The sequence below is a fragment of the Felis catus genome, chromosome C1 (assembly GCF_018350175.1).
Source record: "Felis catus isolate Fca126 chromosome C1, F.catus_Fca126_mat1.0, whole genome shotgun sequence".
Lineage (NCBI taxonomy): Eukaryota > Metazoa > Chordata > Mammalia > Carnivora > Felidae > Felis > Felis catus.
This window is the reverse complement of record NC_058375.1, coordinates 75208497-75225666: the sequence shown is the minus strand read 5'-3', so window position 1 is coordinate 75225666 and position 17170 is coordinate 75208497. Positions and strand designations below refer to the sequence as shown.

The window sequence follows — 17170 nt, the reverse complement described above, 5'->3', positions numbered from 1 at the left end:
ATAATTACATTAAGCTGAGCTACTCTATCAGATTTAATACATACAGTTAGATTCACTTTCTGAAATCTGCTTTTCTTTTTTTCCTTTTTCAGCTTGGCTGGTCCATTGGTCCTAATCATTTGATAAAACATTTACAGACAGTTCAACAAAACACTGTTTATACTTGTGCTACACCTTTACAGGTAGGTGTTAGAGTAACTTGGGGTTGAAGCATGGTCTTTTGGTGAAGGTGTTACTAGAATGGTTTTTGGGTTTGTTTGTTTAAAATCATTGAGTTTTAGCTTTGAACACTGGTGGGATTGCAAAGTAGAACAGACTCTGTGAAGGACAGTGACAACACCAAGCAAAATTATAGATGTGCATGTGCTCCAAAGCAGGAATCCATCTTCTGGGAGTTTACTCTGTTGCTATTATCTGTAAACATGAGAAGCAAGAAGCTCTGTATGTGCGTGGCCATTCATTGCAGAAGATAGGGGATGCACATTATCCATCCACTGGCAATTAAATAAACCATGGTCTAGCCAAACATTTAAATATTATCTGAGTTTTGCATTAGTTTCCCATTTCTCTGTGACAAATTACCACAAACTTAGTGACTTAAAACAACACAAATTTTTAATCTTACAGTTCTGGAGGTCGACAGTCTGAAATGGGTCTTACAGGGCTAAAAACAAGGTGTCTCCATACTGGTGTTCCTTCTGCAGGTTGTAAGGGCGTATTCGTTGCTTGTCTTTTCCATCTTCTAGGGGCTACTCACATTCCTTGGCTTGAGGTCACATAACTCTAACATGATTCTGACTCTCCTGCTACCTTCTTTCCCATACAAGGATCCTTATGATTGTATTAGGCCCATGAATAATCCAAGATAATCTCTGCGTTTTGAGATCCTTATTTAAACCTCATTTGCAAAGTTTATTTTACTATGTAGAGTAACATATTTATAGGTTCTGGGTTTTAACACCTAGACACTTTTGGGGTCCATTATTCTGTCTGTCACCATGACTATTTAAAAATGAAAAGAAAGGAAAGAGAGAGGGAAAGAAGGAGGAAGCTCTATAATTATCGATATGGAAAGATTTCCAGAATATACTATAAGGTTAAAAGAGCAACATACAGAGTAGTGTGTATTTGTGCTATATCCTGTATAAGAAAGGGAGAAACCATACACTTTTATTTTCTTAAAGGATATCTGGAAGGATCTGTAAGAGGCTACTAAAAGTGGCTATTTGTATGGGTATGAGGAATAGGCGATATGAATAGATAGGGATAGGGGTGGGTACAAGACTTTTTAATGTATATCTTTTTTATATTGTTTCTGTGTTTTTTTTTTAAATAAATTATAAAACAGGGATATGTGTACCATCATTCCGTGAATAATCAGATCACTGAAAAAAATATCTTTTTCTGGAAGGCTGTTAGAAGGCTGAAAGATTGAAATGTGTGGCTATAGTAAGTTTACTTTTTTTGCTTCCTGCCAAAAATATCTACTGAATGAGACAAAATTTTGTTTTAAAATTCTCTTTCCTGTGACTCTCTAAAGCAGTGTCATAATAAAGGTTAGTTTGACTTCTGGTTTTATACATATTAAACTCATTTCATCCACTCAAAATCAATCCATTCACTTATTCAACAAATATTTGCTAGTAGAAGAAATACAGCATAAAGAAATTCTTCCCTTATTGAGCTTACAGCCTATTGGGAGTATGCAGATAATAAAGAAGAACATTTTATTAAAAAAAATTTTTATATATAATTTATTGTCAAATTGGTTTCCATACAACACCCAGTGCTCATCCCAACAGATGCCCTCCTCAATGCCCATCATCCACTTTCCCCTCTCCCCCACCCCCCATCAACCCTCGGTTTGTTCTCAGTATTTAAGAGTCCCTTATAGTTTGCCTCCTTCCCTCTCAGTAACTTTTTCCCCCTTCCCCTCCCCTCTGGTCTTCTATTAAGTTTCTCAGGATCCACGTATAAGTGAAAACATATGGTATCTGTCTTTCTCTGCCTGAATTATTTCACTTAGCATAACACTCTCCAGTTCCATCCACGTTGCTACAAATGGCCAGATTTCATTCTTTCTCAATGCCAAGTAGTATTCCATTGTATGTATAAACCACATCTTCTTTATCCATTCGTCAGCTGATGGATATTTAGGCTCTTACCATGATTTGGCTATTGTTGAAAGTTCTGCTATAAACATTGGGGTACAAGTGCCCCTGTGCATCAGTACTCCTGTATCCCTTAGGTAAATTCCTAGCAGTGCTATTGCTGGGTCATAGGGTAGATCTATTTTTAATTTTTTGAGGAACCTCCACACTGTTTTCCAGAGTGGCTGCACCAGTTTGCATTCCCACCAGCAGTGCAAGAGGGTTCCCGTTTCTCCATATCCTCTCCAGCATCTATAGTCTCCTGATTTGTTCATTTTAGCGTGAGGTGGTATCTCAGTGTGGTTTTGATATTTGTACTTCCCTGATGAGGAGCGACGTTGAGCATCTTTTCATGTGCCTGTTGGCCATCTGTATGTCTTCTTTAGAAAAGTGTCTGTCCTGTCTTCTGCCCATTTCTTCACTGGATTATTTGTTTTTTGGGTGTGGAGTTTGGTGAATTCTTTATAGATTTTGGATACTAGCCCTTTATCCGATATGTCACTTGCAAATATCTTTTCCCATTCCGTTGGTTGCCTTTTAGTTTTATTGATTGTTTCCTTTGCAGTGCAGAAGATTTTTATCTTGATGAGGTGCCAATAGTTCATTTTTGCTTTTAATTCCCTTGCCCTTGGAGATGTGTCAAGTAAGAAATTGCAGCAGCTGAGGTCAGAGGGGGTTTTTGCTGCTTTCTCCTCTAGGGTTTTGATGGTTTCCTGTCTCACATTCAGGTTCTTCATCCGTTTTGAGTTTATTTTTGTGAATGGTGTAAGAAATTGGTCTAGTTTTTTTTCTTCTGCATGTTGCCTACTGGGAGTATGCAGATAATAAAGAAGAAAAAATTTTATTAAAAAAATTTTTTTTAATGTTTATTTACTTTTGAGAGAGAGAGACAGACAGACAGAGGTGGGAGCAGGGTAGGGGCAGAGAGAGAGGAAGTTGCAGAATCTCAAGTAGGCTCCAGGCTCTGAGCTGTCAGCACAGAGCCCAATGCGAGGCTCAGACTCAGGGACTGCGAGATCATGGCCTGAGCCAAAGTCAGACACTTAACCAACTGAGCCACCCAGGTGCCCCAAGAAGTAAATATTTTAATAATATGTCAGATGTTGGTAGATACAACAGAGAAAATTAAAGCAAGTAAGAGGAAGGATATAAAGTGTTAAGGGGAAAATATACAGTGTTAAATGGAGTAATCTTTGAAAGTCTCACTGAGAAGGGGTCATTTGAGCTACAAACTGAAGGTTAAGTAGCCAAATAGTTACCTAGAGAAGAACCTTCCAGACTGCAAGAACAAGTGCAAAGGCCCTGGGGTAGGTATTCTGGCTGTCATACTTATATCAGTGAAAAACATGAGACTGGGATCAGATGATCAAAGGACAAGAGTAGGAGGAACAAAAGGAGCCAGATCAAGTAAGGCCATGTTTATCACTGTCAAGGCTGAGTGAGATCGGAAGCCACTGGAGAGTTTGAGCACAAGGATTGCATCATCTAACTTGTGTCATCAAAGGGACTCTGGCTGCTTTATTGAATCAGAAGACTGTTGAAGTGAACCAAGAGAGAGACAGTAGTTGACTGAACCAATATAGGGATGGTGAAGTGGTGGAAGATGATTGGGTTCTGAATATATTTTGAAGGTAGAGCTGACTGTATTTGCCATTGGGTTACATGGTGGGGTAAGAGACAGAAAGAGTCCAGTATAATACTACAGTTAGGATCGATGTTTATGTCTCTTGAGCTTTGAATTTTCTAGGGCAATATCTCCTATAGGGAGTGAATAAGTTGCTGAGGAAAAAGCAAGATTCAGCTAAGGATCTGGAACTTCTTTTTCTGAACCATCTGACCCTCCCTGTCAGCTAAGTGCCTGGTTTTTTTCCGTGTAGTCAGATAGCCATGTTTGGAAACTGGCCCATGCTTCCAGGGGAACCACAGATTCCTAGGCTGAAGCAGCGGATCCTCATTTATCCAAGATTTTTTTAGCACTATGAATTATCAATTCTTTTTTCCTGGTGGATTCTTTTGGCATGCAGTCTTCTCTGTCTCTCCATGTCATCTCTTGCCATGCTGTCTCTCTTGGTACTCTGCAGTCACACCAGATTCTGTTCTTCCAACAGAACAAATTATAGCCTGCCTTTTTCATGTATTGGTTTCCTCATCCCTTCTACATGCCCCCTCCAATAGATACTAACTAGAATCTCCATAAAGGCAAGGACAGTGTTTATCTTGTTTATCATTATATCCCCAGTGTTTTATCACAATGCCAATATTTAACATTGGTATTCAGTATATGATTACTGAGTGAATGAATTTATCCTTTAATTCTTTGAAAAAAATTTTTTTAATGTTTATTTATTTTGAGAGAGAGTGAGTGCATGCATGAGCGGAAGAGTGGCAGAGACAGGGAGAGAGAGAATCCCAAGCAGGCTTCTCACTGGCAGTGCAGAGATCAATTTGGGGCTCCATCCCATGAACCAGGAGATCATAACCTCAGCTGAACTCAAGAGGTGGACGCTTAACTGACTGAGCCACCCAGGCACCCCATCCTTTAATTCTTGATACCTCTCGGTTCTGATTAATTTTTTTTTAATTTAGCTACTTTGCTCTGCCCCTCTATCTCTTAATTATTCCCAGAGTCTTGATTATTTGCTTAGATGTCCTTGCTTGCTCTGAGAACTGCTATTTCTTTTCTTTTTTCTTTTTTAAAGTTTATTTGTTTGTTTTGAGAGAGAGAGAACATGTGAGCAAGTAGGGGAGGAAAGAGAGGGGGAAAGAGAGAATCCAAAGCAGGCTCCATGCAGAGCCCCCAATAGGGGGCTCAGTCTTGCAAACTGTGAGATCATGACCTGAGACGAAATCAAGTTGGACTCTTAACCGACTGAGCCACCCAGGCACCCCTGAGAACTGGTATTTCTAAGGGGTTTCAGTTCACACTCAGCTACCAAGCTTCTGTCCTCCTGCTTGTACAGATCCTTGTTCTTTATGTGTGTCCAGAATCAGATTTGTTTACCTTTTCCTGACTTGTTGCCTTCTCAGACACCTACCTGGTCGCCTTTAACAACATTGTTTTTTTCCTCTTGGATCAATTTCTCTCCTGTCACTTCTGAGTTTGCTGAGGAATGGTACAGAAGTGACTCCACATGCCCCAGAAATTCTTTTCTAATCCCTGTGACACTTAGACACTTCTGGGATATGGATGATTAGAACAGGGATTACAATTTAGATGAGAATGATTGCATACCTATGGGGAGTGACATAGTGGGTCAGCTTTCATTTCCACTGCATCCTCCAAGGTAATGGGAAAAGGCTGTCTAGTCCATCATCTTTCACACTTAGATCTAGCAAGTCATTCTATAGCTGACCTCAGTGGAAAATAACTTAATGTCTTTTCATTTCCAAGTAAGCCATCTTTATACAGTACCTCTCTTTTAATTTGGATCGTCATGCCTAATTCTCAGTTCTTCACATTAGATTTGATCATTTGCATGTAACCGATTCCTCCATTAATGCAGTCTAACATAGGTTCACAGGAATTTAACTGTAATTCCCTGAATGACTCCCCCCCCCCCCCCCCCAATAATGTCACTTAGGGCAGTCTCTATTACACCAGTAAACTCAGCAATAAATAACATTACTGTATTTCCTTTCCACATGTTTCAATCTTAACATGCAGGAAGCCTTGGCTCAAGCTTTTTGGATTGACATCAAGCGCATGGATGACCCAGAGTGTTACTTTAATTCTTTGCCAAAAGAGTTAGAAGTAAAAAGAGATCGGATGATACATTTACTTGAAAGTCTTGGCCTAAAACCCATAGTTCCTGATGGGGGATACTTCATCATTGCTGATGTGTCTTTGCTAGGTTTGTAAGGGTTTTTATTATTTCAAATATATGGAAACTTATGTGTGAAATTACATCAGAATTAGGGAGTAAAGATTGCTGTCAAAGCCATATCAGCATTTTGTCTATGGAAAAATGGCTTTTCGTTATGTCTGTTTTTGTTTTGTTTCATTTTATATAATCATTTTGACTTTAGGTCCCTGACCTTAAATGCAACTGTTATTAACATGGTTACAGGTATTCCATTAAACATCGAATTTGCTATCATCTTGTTCTAGTGTGTAGTTTGAAATACAGGTACGTGAAATAATATACATACCCTGTGTTCCTTTGAGTAAAATTTTCGTTTCCTTTTTACTGAAGAAAAAGGTGGGTTTCTAAAAGGTTGATGCTATCAGGGAATATTAAAATGCTATTTTAGAATTTACTGAAATGAAGTAAAGAAGAAAAATATTTATTGAGAGGCTACTACATGCCTAGCACTTCCACACACCCTTTTGAAGAAAGTGTTGTTAGCTCCATTTTTAAAGATGTGAACACTTAGAAAGCTTTAAGTAACTTGCTGAAGTCACATAGCTACATTCCACGTAGTTTTGTCTCCAAAAAGCAATGGTTTTTATATTACCTGAAGCTGTTGTATGTAGTTCTGACATGCCATACAAATCTAAAATTAGAAGCATGGTAACATTTTGTATATAACTTATTTTCTTAAAAAAAAATTATGATGTTAATGAAACAGTGATTATTATTTCTTCATTTGTTGTGAGAGATGGAGAGACCGTGGTGCCCAGAGGTTTTTGCTGTCCTTTTGCCTGAGAGCTGGGTATGTTTGGCTCCCAAGCTCTGTTCTTATTTAAAACCCCTTAAGATGTCTTATACTCTGAGGTTTGGAAATCACTTTTCCTGTGTTTTGTCCAAATGTACAGCTCATTTTGTGAAATGATAAAAAGAAACGGCACAGTTTTCATCACGTACAGTTTTGCTATTGAGTTGGAACTCCGTAAGATTTTCAACATGAATTATTTTTAAAGTAATTGATTAAGTACTTGATCTACTTCTAAAGAGCATTTAAGCTGACTCATATTAAAAAGTTTTCCATGTATAATATATAAGTAGAAATTTATGTAACGGAGAATCAGTGTCACACAAGACGAGGAGGAAGCAAATGTTTTAGTTGCCTAGGTTCAATATAGTGTTGTAATTAACATTAATTTGGGACTGAACTTTGTGGCTGCATGAGCAAATAGAAAATGAAATTAGTTGCCAGTTTCTTGGATAAAAGGACACTTAAATTTTTAGATAAGAATAATTCTCCCCTGGAACCAAATTGTTCGAGATGGTAAATTCTGAAAGGAATTTATTGAATTGTAACATGAAACATCAAAAAGACATTAATGCAACCTTTGTGTGGAACATTGCCCTAAGCTCTTAAATAGTTTCCCATATTATCTTCAGTCAATCCACCTTGCTTGCAATACCAGTTTAGGTCTCAGATCTTGAGCTAGTGTGGTTGTAATGGAACAGAAAGGATTTTGGTTAGAAAACCATTTATGATGATGTGGGGAGAAAAAGATGTCACTTCCTTATAGTCCTTTTTCACCTATGAGGGAAAAATATTAATGTCTATAAGACCTTCCTACATATGAGGACAAGTTCATTCTCTTGTACCCTTTTATCTACTCAGATTAATTTAAATGTGGACATTCTTCCAGGTATTAGATTTTGGTCCCACCATTTGCTAAAGACAAAAGCAAAATCCAACATTTTCATTTGATGGTAGCTTGAAAATAAAAATAGGCCATAAGATTCATGAACATAGTAACTCATAACAATGGCCAACTGGTTAATATGATTTGAGTATTTATGATGTAGTAGGTATTATGTTAAGAGCTTTACAAATATTCCAATCTCACAAAAGTCCAATGAGATTGGTACTATTATATCTCCATTAATAGATGAGAAAGATGAGAGAGGAGAGAGAGAGAGGGAATTAAGAAATTTACTGAATCTAATTAACTACTTAGTAGCAGAGCTGGGTTCTTAACCCAGAGATCCATTTCCTAACCAATGAATTTATCTTTTTTCTGCTGTATTAAGCAACTTTCCAGGTCAGTGAGCTTCACCCTAGAACTAAAAAGGGGACCATTTGATAAGAAGACAAGATGACAAATAGGGAGATGATTGAAGTTGTTCTAGTGAGATAATAAGGTCCACAACTGTGGAGAAGTGGGTTGCAATACCAATAACCAATTTTGATTTTAGTAGATTACTTAAATACGTTAATGTTATTATACTATGGTTCAAACTGCTATCTAAAGAAATATTTTGTTTAGTTATTTTGAGGATCTCTGACTTGAGTTTTCAAAAGCAGTAGATTCCAACATTCTTCTAACTATAAAATCTTTAGAATTGTATTTGTTCCCTTCTTTCCTTTTGAGCAATAAATTCAACTTTTCTAAGCTTCACAAGAATAAATGAATACTACAACCGGTGTCGGTTACAGTTAGTTAATATCCTGCTTTTCTTCTTTCTTCTGCTATGGGTAATCACTTCTTTCTCTGGGTTACCTTTGAATACTTGTCACATGGAATTTTGACAAAACTTATAATTAAAGTCTAAGTTGTTATTTTGTTAGAGCCAAACCTGAAGTAAACACACACACACACACACACACACACACACACACACACATATGTACATATAACTTGAAATAGTAATTTAACTTCCTCATCTGTAAAGTGAAGATAGCTACCTCTCAAATAAATGACTCTTTTTTCATGCTTAACAAATAGTAAGTGCTCAATAAATGATAATATATTGTTAGCATTATATGGAAATTTTACATTCTTAAAGCACAGAAGAAAATGGAAATAAAATCATTAAGTAAAAACATATTAAGACTTAAAAAAATAAAGATGAAGCTTTTTTCAGTGTCAAGGTTTTTACACTGTTAATTTGAAGAGACCTAGTATTTAATGAATAAAATATAAGTAACTGCCTCAATTTGCTTTGAGCAATAAATTATAAAATATTATTGATTACAGTAACTGTCAATGTTAGTTGCTTTGGGGCATTCAAAAAGATCTAAGAGTACAGATTAATAAAACAGACAATATTGCTGATACTGAATACCAGAAAATATCTTGCCCAGACCTTAAAGCAAGATTGGAGCAAGAGGTAAGAATGGAACACATATTTGAAGTTTTTCCAAAAAAAATGTTTTTAATGTTTAAAAAGCATAATATAGAAGAAAGAAGTAAACAGGCTATCTTGGAAGATCTACACAGATATTCTCCCTTTATAAATGGTGAATAGCATTAAAGTATGCACTCAACAGATACACTTTTCATTACTTATATGCTAGACACTGAGCTAGGAGTTGGAAATAATGATAGGTTGCAATACAGACACTTTATCCTTGTGGAGCTTACAATCTAATAATGAATGACTATTTGGAGATATAATTATTACTGATGAATATAAATTTAGATGTTATTTCTTTAATAATGATCATAGAAGTTTACATTATTTCTGTACGGAAAGATAGCACTCCTCTTTTCTCCCCTTTTCCTATTCCTCCCAGTTCTAAGATCAATATGCACAAGCATGATTATCCATATATATCCATAAAGTTCTGCCTTAGAGTATCACTAAAACTTATCTGTGAATTCCTCACTTCCCACCCCACCATGCAGTATGAGACTCCAGTAAGTTCTCTGAAAATCTTCTGAGAACATTTTGAATCTTGATAGATTTAGATGAAATACATGTTGGCCTCAGATATAATACATAGACCGTCTAATCTTCATTGTTGTTTTAGATGCAGACCTCTCTGATATGAAGGACAGCAATGAACCTTATGACTATAAATTTGTGAAATGGATGACTAAAAATAAGGTAATGTTTATTTGCCTTTGAGATATTGTGATGTATTTTATGGTTAATTTATGAAGGAAACTTGCTGACATGTTTTGAACAATGTTAACTATAGTTTTGTTATATCATATTCCACTTACGGTTATGTAGAGGATTTTTAAGACATTTTTCTTTTTGGAAGTTGTTGTGAATATTTAGAAGTATCTATTTGGTTTTAATGTTAATGTTTATCAGCTAAAATTCATATTTGACGTAGAAGTAGTTTTCCTATTTTATTTTTCTATTTACTTTTCAGAAACTGTCAGCCATTCCAGTTTCCGCATTCTGTAACACAGAGACCAAATTACAGTTTGAGAAGTTTGTGCGATTTTGCTTCATTAAAGTAAGTTTCCTGTTTTATTGAAAAACACATTTATGATTTTCTTCCTTCTGATTTATAAAGCACCTTTTTTTTTCTATTGCTAGGAATGATGTGTTCATATGTAGTTTTTTAATTTTGCCTTGCTGCCATGAAATTAACTGCCTACAAGGACAAAACTCAACACTTGAGCATTGAGTTTACTGTCTTACATGATCAGACTCCTTACTGTGTGACAGTGCAATGTCCCTCATGCAATAAAAAATTACTAGACATGTGAAGCCATAAGGAAATGTGACTCTTAATAAAAAAATTAAAAAAAAAAAAAGCAGTCAGTAGAAACAGATTGCAAGGTGACCCAGATATAGGAATTAGCAGACAAGGATTTTAAAGCAGATATTATAAGTATGCTCAAGAAATTAAAAGAGGGCACCTGGGTGTCAGTCGGTTAAGTATCTGACTCTTGATTTCAGCTCAGGTCATGATCTCCTCCCCTGTGAATGCATGTGCTCTCTCTCAAAAATAATTAATTAGTTAGCTAATTAATAATTAAAAATAGGGGCGCCTGGGTGGCGCAGTCGGTTAAGCGTCCGACTTCAGCCAGGTCACGATCTCGCGGTCCGTGGGTTCGAGCCCCGTGTCGGGCTCTGGGCTGATGGCTCAGAGCCTGGAGCCTGTTTCCGATTCTGTGTCTCCCTCTCTCTCTGCCCCTCCCCGTTCATGCTCTGTCTCTCTCTGTCCCAAAAATAAAATAAACGTTGAAAAAAAAATAAATTAAAAATAAAGAAAATATGGTCATAATGAATGAACAAATTAAGACTATAAAAAATCAAGTGGAAATTTAACAACTTTAAATTGTAATTTCTGATATGAAAAATATATGGGGTTAACACAGAGAGGATTGAGGATGTCAGGAAAAAATAACACACTTGAATTACAGATTCACAGAAACCATCCAATCTGAAAAACAGAAGGAGCAATTATTTTTGAGAAATCAGTGGAGCCTTAGGTCTATGAGACAGTATCAAGTGATAATATACATGTAATTGGAGTACCAAAAAGAATGTAGCAGAAAGAGTATTTTTAGAAGTAATTTCCTTGTATTTGGTGAAAAGCAACTTAGAGATCTAAAAGCTCAGTGAATCACAAGGAGGATATAAAGAAAACCACACCTAGACACTTAAACTGCTAAAAACCAAGGGTAAGGTAAGATCTTGAAAAAAGCCAAAGAAAAACTATACCTCACATGCATATGAATTTAGCAACTTCTCATCAGAAACAATGGAGACCAGAATACAATGAAATGAAATCCTGAAACTGCTGAAATAAAAAATGTATTAGCCCAGAACTCTTTTATCCAGGAAAATAGCCTTTAAAACTAAAAATGAAGTGTACATTCCTAACCAATGAAAGCCGATTGAATTCCTTACCATCAGACCTGTACTAAAAAAATACCTGAATATATGTATTATTGCTATTTTTAAGGTGTTATTGCCACTGAAGACAGGCTTAATACATTCAAGAAACTCTTTTTACAAACACATTCATCTATAAATCTAGTCAGAATGATGTAATCATTGTTTTCAATTTTAGAGACAATCTCTAGACAAACTATGGAAGACTTACTCAGAAGAGAATAAAAATGTTAACAACCTAATGTCAACATTTAATTGACTGAAATGTAGAAGAAGGGTAAGGCCATTAATATTCTCATCTTACAGTGGATCTAGAAATAGAGGCATATTATTTGAAGTTATAAGTAGAACTAATAAAAGAAAAAAGTAACAGAAGACTTCCTGTTTTAAAATCGTAAACACAGCCCTTCCCCATTCTCTGCTTGGAAGTTATTCAAAACAACTAGGAAAATGGAAAACAGATTCACAAATTCCCCAGTAAGTGAAGAAGAGTTGCCAAATCCAGTGATTTGGTAGAGGGAAGACACCTAGAAAGTCTCTTGTGTCTACATCTTCAAATTATAGACAGCCAGCAAGCAACCTACTCATCAGAAGAATAGGACAATAAGTGCACTGGCAGAGGGAGCTTCTCCAGACTCATGAAAGGCAGGACAGAAACATACAGCTGTATCATCTAGAACCTATGTGGGGCAGGGCGGAAAGGAGATTCTAGTTGGGTTATAGATTTTCTCATTCACTGCTGTCATTTTTGCTAAAAGCCTTATTGGGGAAATGTAGAGGAAGATATATTAAATTCCAGGTAGTGACTTAAATTAGCTGGGAGGAAAAAAAAGTATCCTCCTCCCTCTCCACTGAAGTCCACATCAGTCATATTAAACTTCACTGTGAGCCAGGGAGAATTTCTCCTGTCTTCTAGTGTGGCTCTGGCTCCTCACTTACACTGAGCTGCAGATACATCTTCAAATCACAGAGTCAGTAGGTAGCATATTCATTACCCAGAACAATAGGAACCGTAGGTGTGCTAGCAGTGGGAGCTCACAAAGGTAATTCAATCAAAAATGAGTAATGAAAAGGAATCCACTATGAATCTATAAGAAGATACTATAAGGAAAAAAGGGGAAAGGTACAAGGAAAAACAAGCATCGGAAAGAGAATATTCAACCAGAAGAATGTTGCTGTAGAGCAAATAAAAATCAGTAGCTCAAATCCAAAACCTTTAAATAGATAATATAGGAAGAGGAAATGGCAGTTTGTCAGAGCTCAGGTACAAAATTGAAGGAGAAAAGGTAATTGTAGTGACATAGGAAACAGCACAGAGAACACTCAATACTTCTGTAAGATTACTAAGGATTGGGGAAAGTGAACAAGGAAGAGTGGAAAGGATCAAAGATTTTTAAAATATTGGAAAAATTATGGATGTGGAAGACAAGTGAAATGTGTTGAATCCCATGGAGGTGGAAACAAATGAAACCTGAAAAGCATTTTATGGCTTTATTTCGAGAATGCTTTCTATTTAAAAACAAAACAAAACAAAAAACAGACAAATCTAATACTTGAAAGGGAATGCCTTGTCTCAGGCAAAATTGTCCCAGAACAATTAACACTGAGATACATTGGACTTAAAAGATAAAGAAACAATCCTTTGGCATCTAAACAAAAAGACCCACGCCTTCTTGGGGGCAGGTAAGAGGATCAGTGTGGACACACCTCCTTTACATCAACACTCAATATTGGAAGAGAGGGGAGCACCACCAAGAAGTCTCTAGGGAAAGTTAATGTAACTAACTCAACCTCTTGGAAAGGCTAAAAATAAAAGGATGGCAAAACATGCCAAGAAAATGGAAATTGAAAGAAAGCAGTTTAAACTTAAGGCAAAATAAGCCGAAAGGCAGCACTTCCCAATGGTTATGGGTAAAATTCTCAGCAGCTATCAAATATATGAAGGGATGTCCCACTTTACTCATATTACAAGAAATGAAAATTAAAACTTTGACAAAATTTTACTTTATTTATTAGATTGGAAACAAGCAAACAACTAAAAAGTTCCATGAGACAATTGTATAGATTGAGAGTGGGGGTATAATTTGTAAAATCTTTTAACAGTCAGTTTGAATATTTCCATCCAAATGTAAATGCACATACTTCTTAACCCAGAAATTCTACTTCTAGGATTTTTTTTTTCCTGTGGATTTACCTGCACATTTTGAATGACTTGTGCTTGAGGATTTTCCATATTTGTAACTCCCTTCTTTGAAAAAAACTTGGCTCTCATCACATAATCACTTCTTTACTCAGTCCCTCTGTATGAGCCACCTGCCTTTCCAGCCACCACTGCTGACAAGCACCCTTTACCCCACTCAGGCTTTGACCTGAGGCTTTGTACCAGGCTGCCACTGTCACCTACTGCAGGGTCTCCTTCACCCCTCATGGGCTCTGACACCCCATGCCCATCTACCTTGGCAGATGCCTGCCTCATCCTGTCCAGGTTCCAGCACCCTGCACAGAGCCACCCTGTGATACAGATGCTGGTTTACCCCGCTTGGACTCTGACACCCTGTTCCGGTCAACACTGCTGCTGCCATCATCACCACCTCATGCCGCCCACATTGGAAACCCTCCTCACTCCACTCTGGCTGCAACATCCTGCACCAGGCCGCCTCCATATATGAACACCTGCTTCACTTAGCCCCACCTAATGGCTTTTGCACTAAATCATTCTGTAGAGAGGGAAGAAGAAATAAAAGAAGTAGTGAAAGCAGAAGAGAAAAACAGGAGACTTGATTTTCACTATTTATCAATTTAATTTTATACCAAATTCTGGTATTACCTATTCAAAAGGCAAGTGAATTTTATTAGTAATTATAACTATGAAACATTGATGGGAGTGGGCAGAGTAGTGTGGATGAATGAATTTTTTCCCAGAGCAGAGAATGATGAATTTTGCCTGAAGTTGATAAATAAGGAAATAGAACCAAATGCATAATTTAGATCTTGGAGGTAACCGCTAGAACTAAAATGAGAAATTGCTATAAAAGGTTGTCTTGGAAGATGGTGGGTATAGTAGGAAGGAGTAGGGAGAGGAGGAGCAGATGAGTCTTACTCTGTGGAAGCTCTTCTGTACTCTCTGATTTGTTTCTGCAACTATATATTAATTTGATTGCTTTCCTTTGGTAGGTCTGCCTTTGCATTTTTACTTTCAAAAATTCTCTTCACTTAGATCAGATATTCACTTAAATCTTCATTTAGTGCTATGATGTTTCATACTTTTTCTACTTTATCAAATCTGTCTTTATCTTAAAGTGAACAAATCATTAGAGTACTATCCAAAACTTAATGAATGGTGGCTGTAATTTGCTCAACTGGCCTATTTTCAATTTGGCAAATGCCAGCTAGTAGTAGTACCATTCGCCGTGTGTCAGAAAGAAACATCTTCGTGTTTGTAAATGTCATTATAGCAGAAGACAGACTTTGCAAATTTTAGTGCTTTTAGTTAACTAGTCTTTTCAGTAAACTTTTCTGAGCAGCAAGGAAAAATAATTGTTTTCGGGAATCTTAGTGTTGGATAAATAGATATCAATAAATACACGGATTTCTCAAATGAAAAGGATTTCTCCCATATGAATTCCTTTCCTAAAGACATTCCAATGCCTCAACTGGAGATTGACTATCAGTCCTATAATCTCCCATGCTTATAAATGGACATCGTGAGGGGTGTCATGTCATGTTCAGAAGGGCGTGAGGTGAGAAGCAAGGAAGCAAAAATAATAAATATCAATCCCATCAGCACATCCTTGAGTCTTGCTGCTGGCGTCAATGTCATTTATGAGTCTGGGTCTTTGGCACTGCCAGTTGCTTGTGCTGCCAAAATGGTTATAAATCGTGAGAGGGTCCACACTGGTAGTAGACATGGTTTTGGCTGGGATCAGGTTAAACTGTTTTCAATCTGATTTGCATTTATACAGTTTGGTGATGCTTTTGGCCCCATGGCAGTTAATTCTGTACATTTTTCAGTGTCAGGATAGTAGCAATGAACTGGCAGCCACTATCACAAAGCAGTATGACGTAGTGACTGGTGTCACACTTCTCCAGCTCATCTAATATTGAATTCTTAGGAGGTTCATACACTTTTCCAGCCAGGCAGTAATGGGATATAACATTATAAATAATTGGCTTGTTTGATTTGCTGGTGGGCTGTTTAAAGAATTTGGAATCTGTGTACCACACAGTCAAGCAAGGGAAGATGCTACAAATGCCATTTCCCAGTTTCTGTCCGTGCTCCTCCCAGAGTTAAGGCTTACTACAGGCAAGGCTTCCAATGACTCATCTCCTGGGAAGACACGATCCCTGAATGAATGCTCTGGGGTTTGGCACGCCGCAGAGGCCAAGGACAGCCTGGAGCCCAACTAGGCCTGGCTCAAGTTGTCCGGGATTGAGGAGCACTTGGTTTCCAAATCACTACATGACTCTTCTGATCCATTAACTTTGGCATATTTTTTATATTTAAATATTTAATTCATCTTGAATTTATTTGATATGTAATGATGATTATTTCATTAATTTACAGAAAGACAGTACACTGGATGCTGCTGAAGAAATCATTAAGGGATGGAATAGACAGAAGTCTTGATACATGCAGACTGTTTCTACTAGATGACCGAATATGGAATTATTATTTAGTGCTGCCATCTGCTGGATATTGAAAAACAAATATTTCAGTACAAATGAAATTTGAAGAAAATTTTCCAAATGTTAACCCTACTGGGTTGTTTTGTTTGTTTTGTTTTTCAGTTGAAATGTATGAAAACACCTTCCATAACCATTTTATGAGAAGGAGTATAGCATTTGGCTTAAGAATTGTGAGAAGCTGGTTGGTGTTTAACCTCTCATTGCTTCAGTTTCCTCATCATAAAAGGGGAATAAAATATAGCACCTACTTTAGGATGCCTGGCTGGCTCGGTTGGTAGAGCATGCGACTCTTGATCTTGGGGTCATGAGTTTGAGCCCCACGTTGGGCATGGAGCCTGTGCCAAAAAAACCCCAAAACAACAGCACTTATTTTAGATGAAGTTTGTGAGGATAAAATAGACTGATATATGTAAAGCCTCAATAAACACTCAACTAATGTTAGCCGGTTTCATGACTCCACCTTGTATAAAAACTCTTAGCCAGTTATACCCCCTCAACTCCATGTCCTTGCTTTATCTACCCACACGTAGTTCTCTCCCTTTCATTTACCAGTGGCTTTGAACTTTGCTCACAATTTTGCTTCTCTGTCACAAATACTGCCATCATCTGGAGTGGCTTCAAGGTTCACAGGGATTGCCTAGGCCTTCAGCACTTTGACCTACTCACCTTTAGTGATGTTCACCTTCACTCCACACTCCAGCCTCTTACCCTCTTGGGCACACCCTGAACCTTTCATCATTTAAAGCTGCGCCACCTTTGAGATAATAAGTTAGTCATCTCACACTGTAACCACCTATCCTAATAGTATTCTCTCTGTGTGTCTCATCTGCTCTTAAAATACCACTTTTTAAAACT

General features: G+C 37.1%; 1 protein-coding gene across 4 annotated transcripts in view; it reads left to right on the top strand.

Moving 5' to 3' along the window:
- KYAT3 (kynurenine aminotransferase 3) overlaps nucleotides 1-16756 on the top strand; it is a 71329-nt gene extending 54573 nt beyond the window's left edge. For all 4 annotated transcript variants that reach the window (XM_006934884.5, XM_006934885.5, XM_019837387.3 and 1 more), the window contains exons 10-14: nucleotides 93-182; nucleotides 5815-6001; nucleotides 9801-9877; nucleotides 10152-10238; nucleotides 16194-16756. In XM_006934884.5, the coding sequence (XP_006934946.1) occupies nucleotides 93-182; nucleotides 5815-6001; nucleotides 9801-9877; nucleotides 10152-10238; nucleotides 16194-16256 (504 nt within the window). In that variant the 3' untranslated portion in view covers nucleotides 16257-16756. The remainder of the gene's footprint in view (nucleotides 1-92; nucleotides 183-5814; nucleotides 6002-9800; nucleotides 9878-10151; nucleotides 10239-16193) is intronic.
- Nucleotides 16757-17170: the final 414 nt, after the last annotated feature.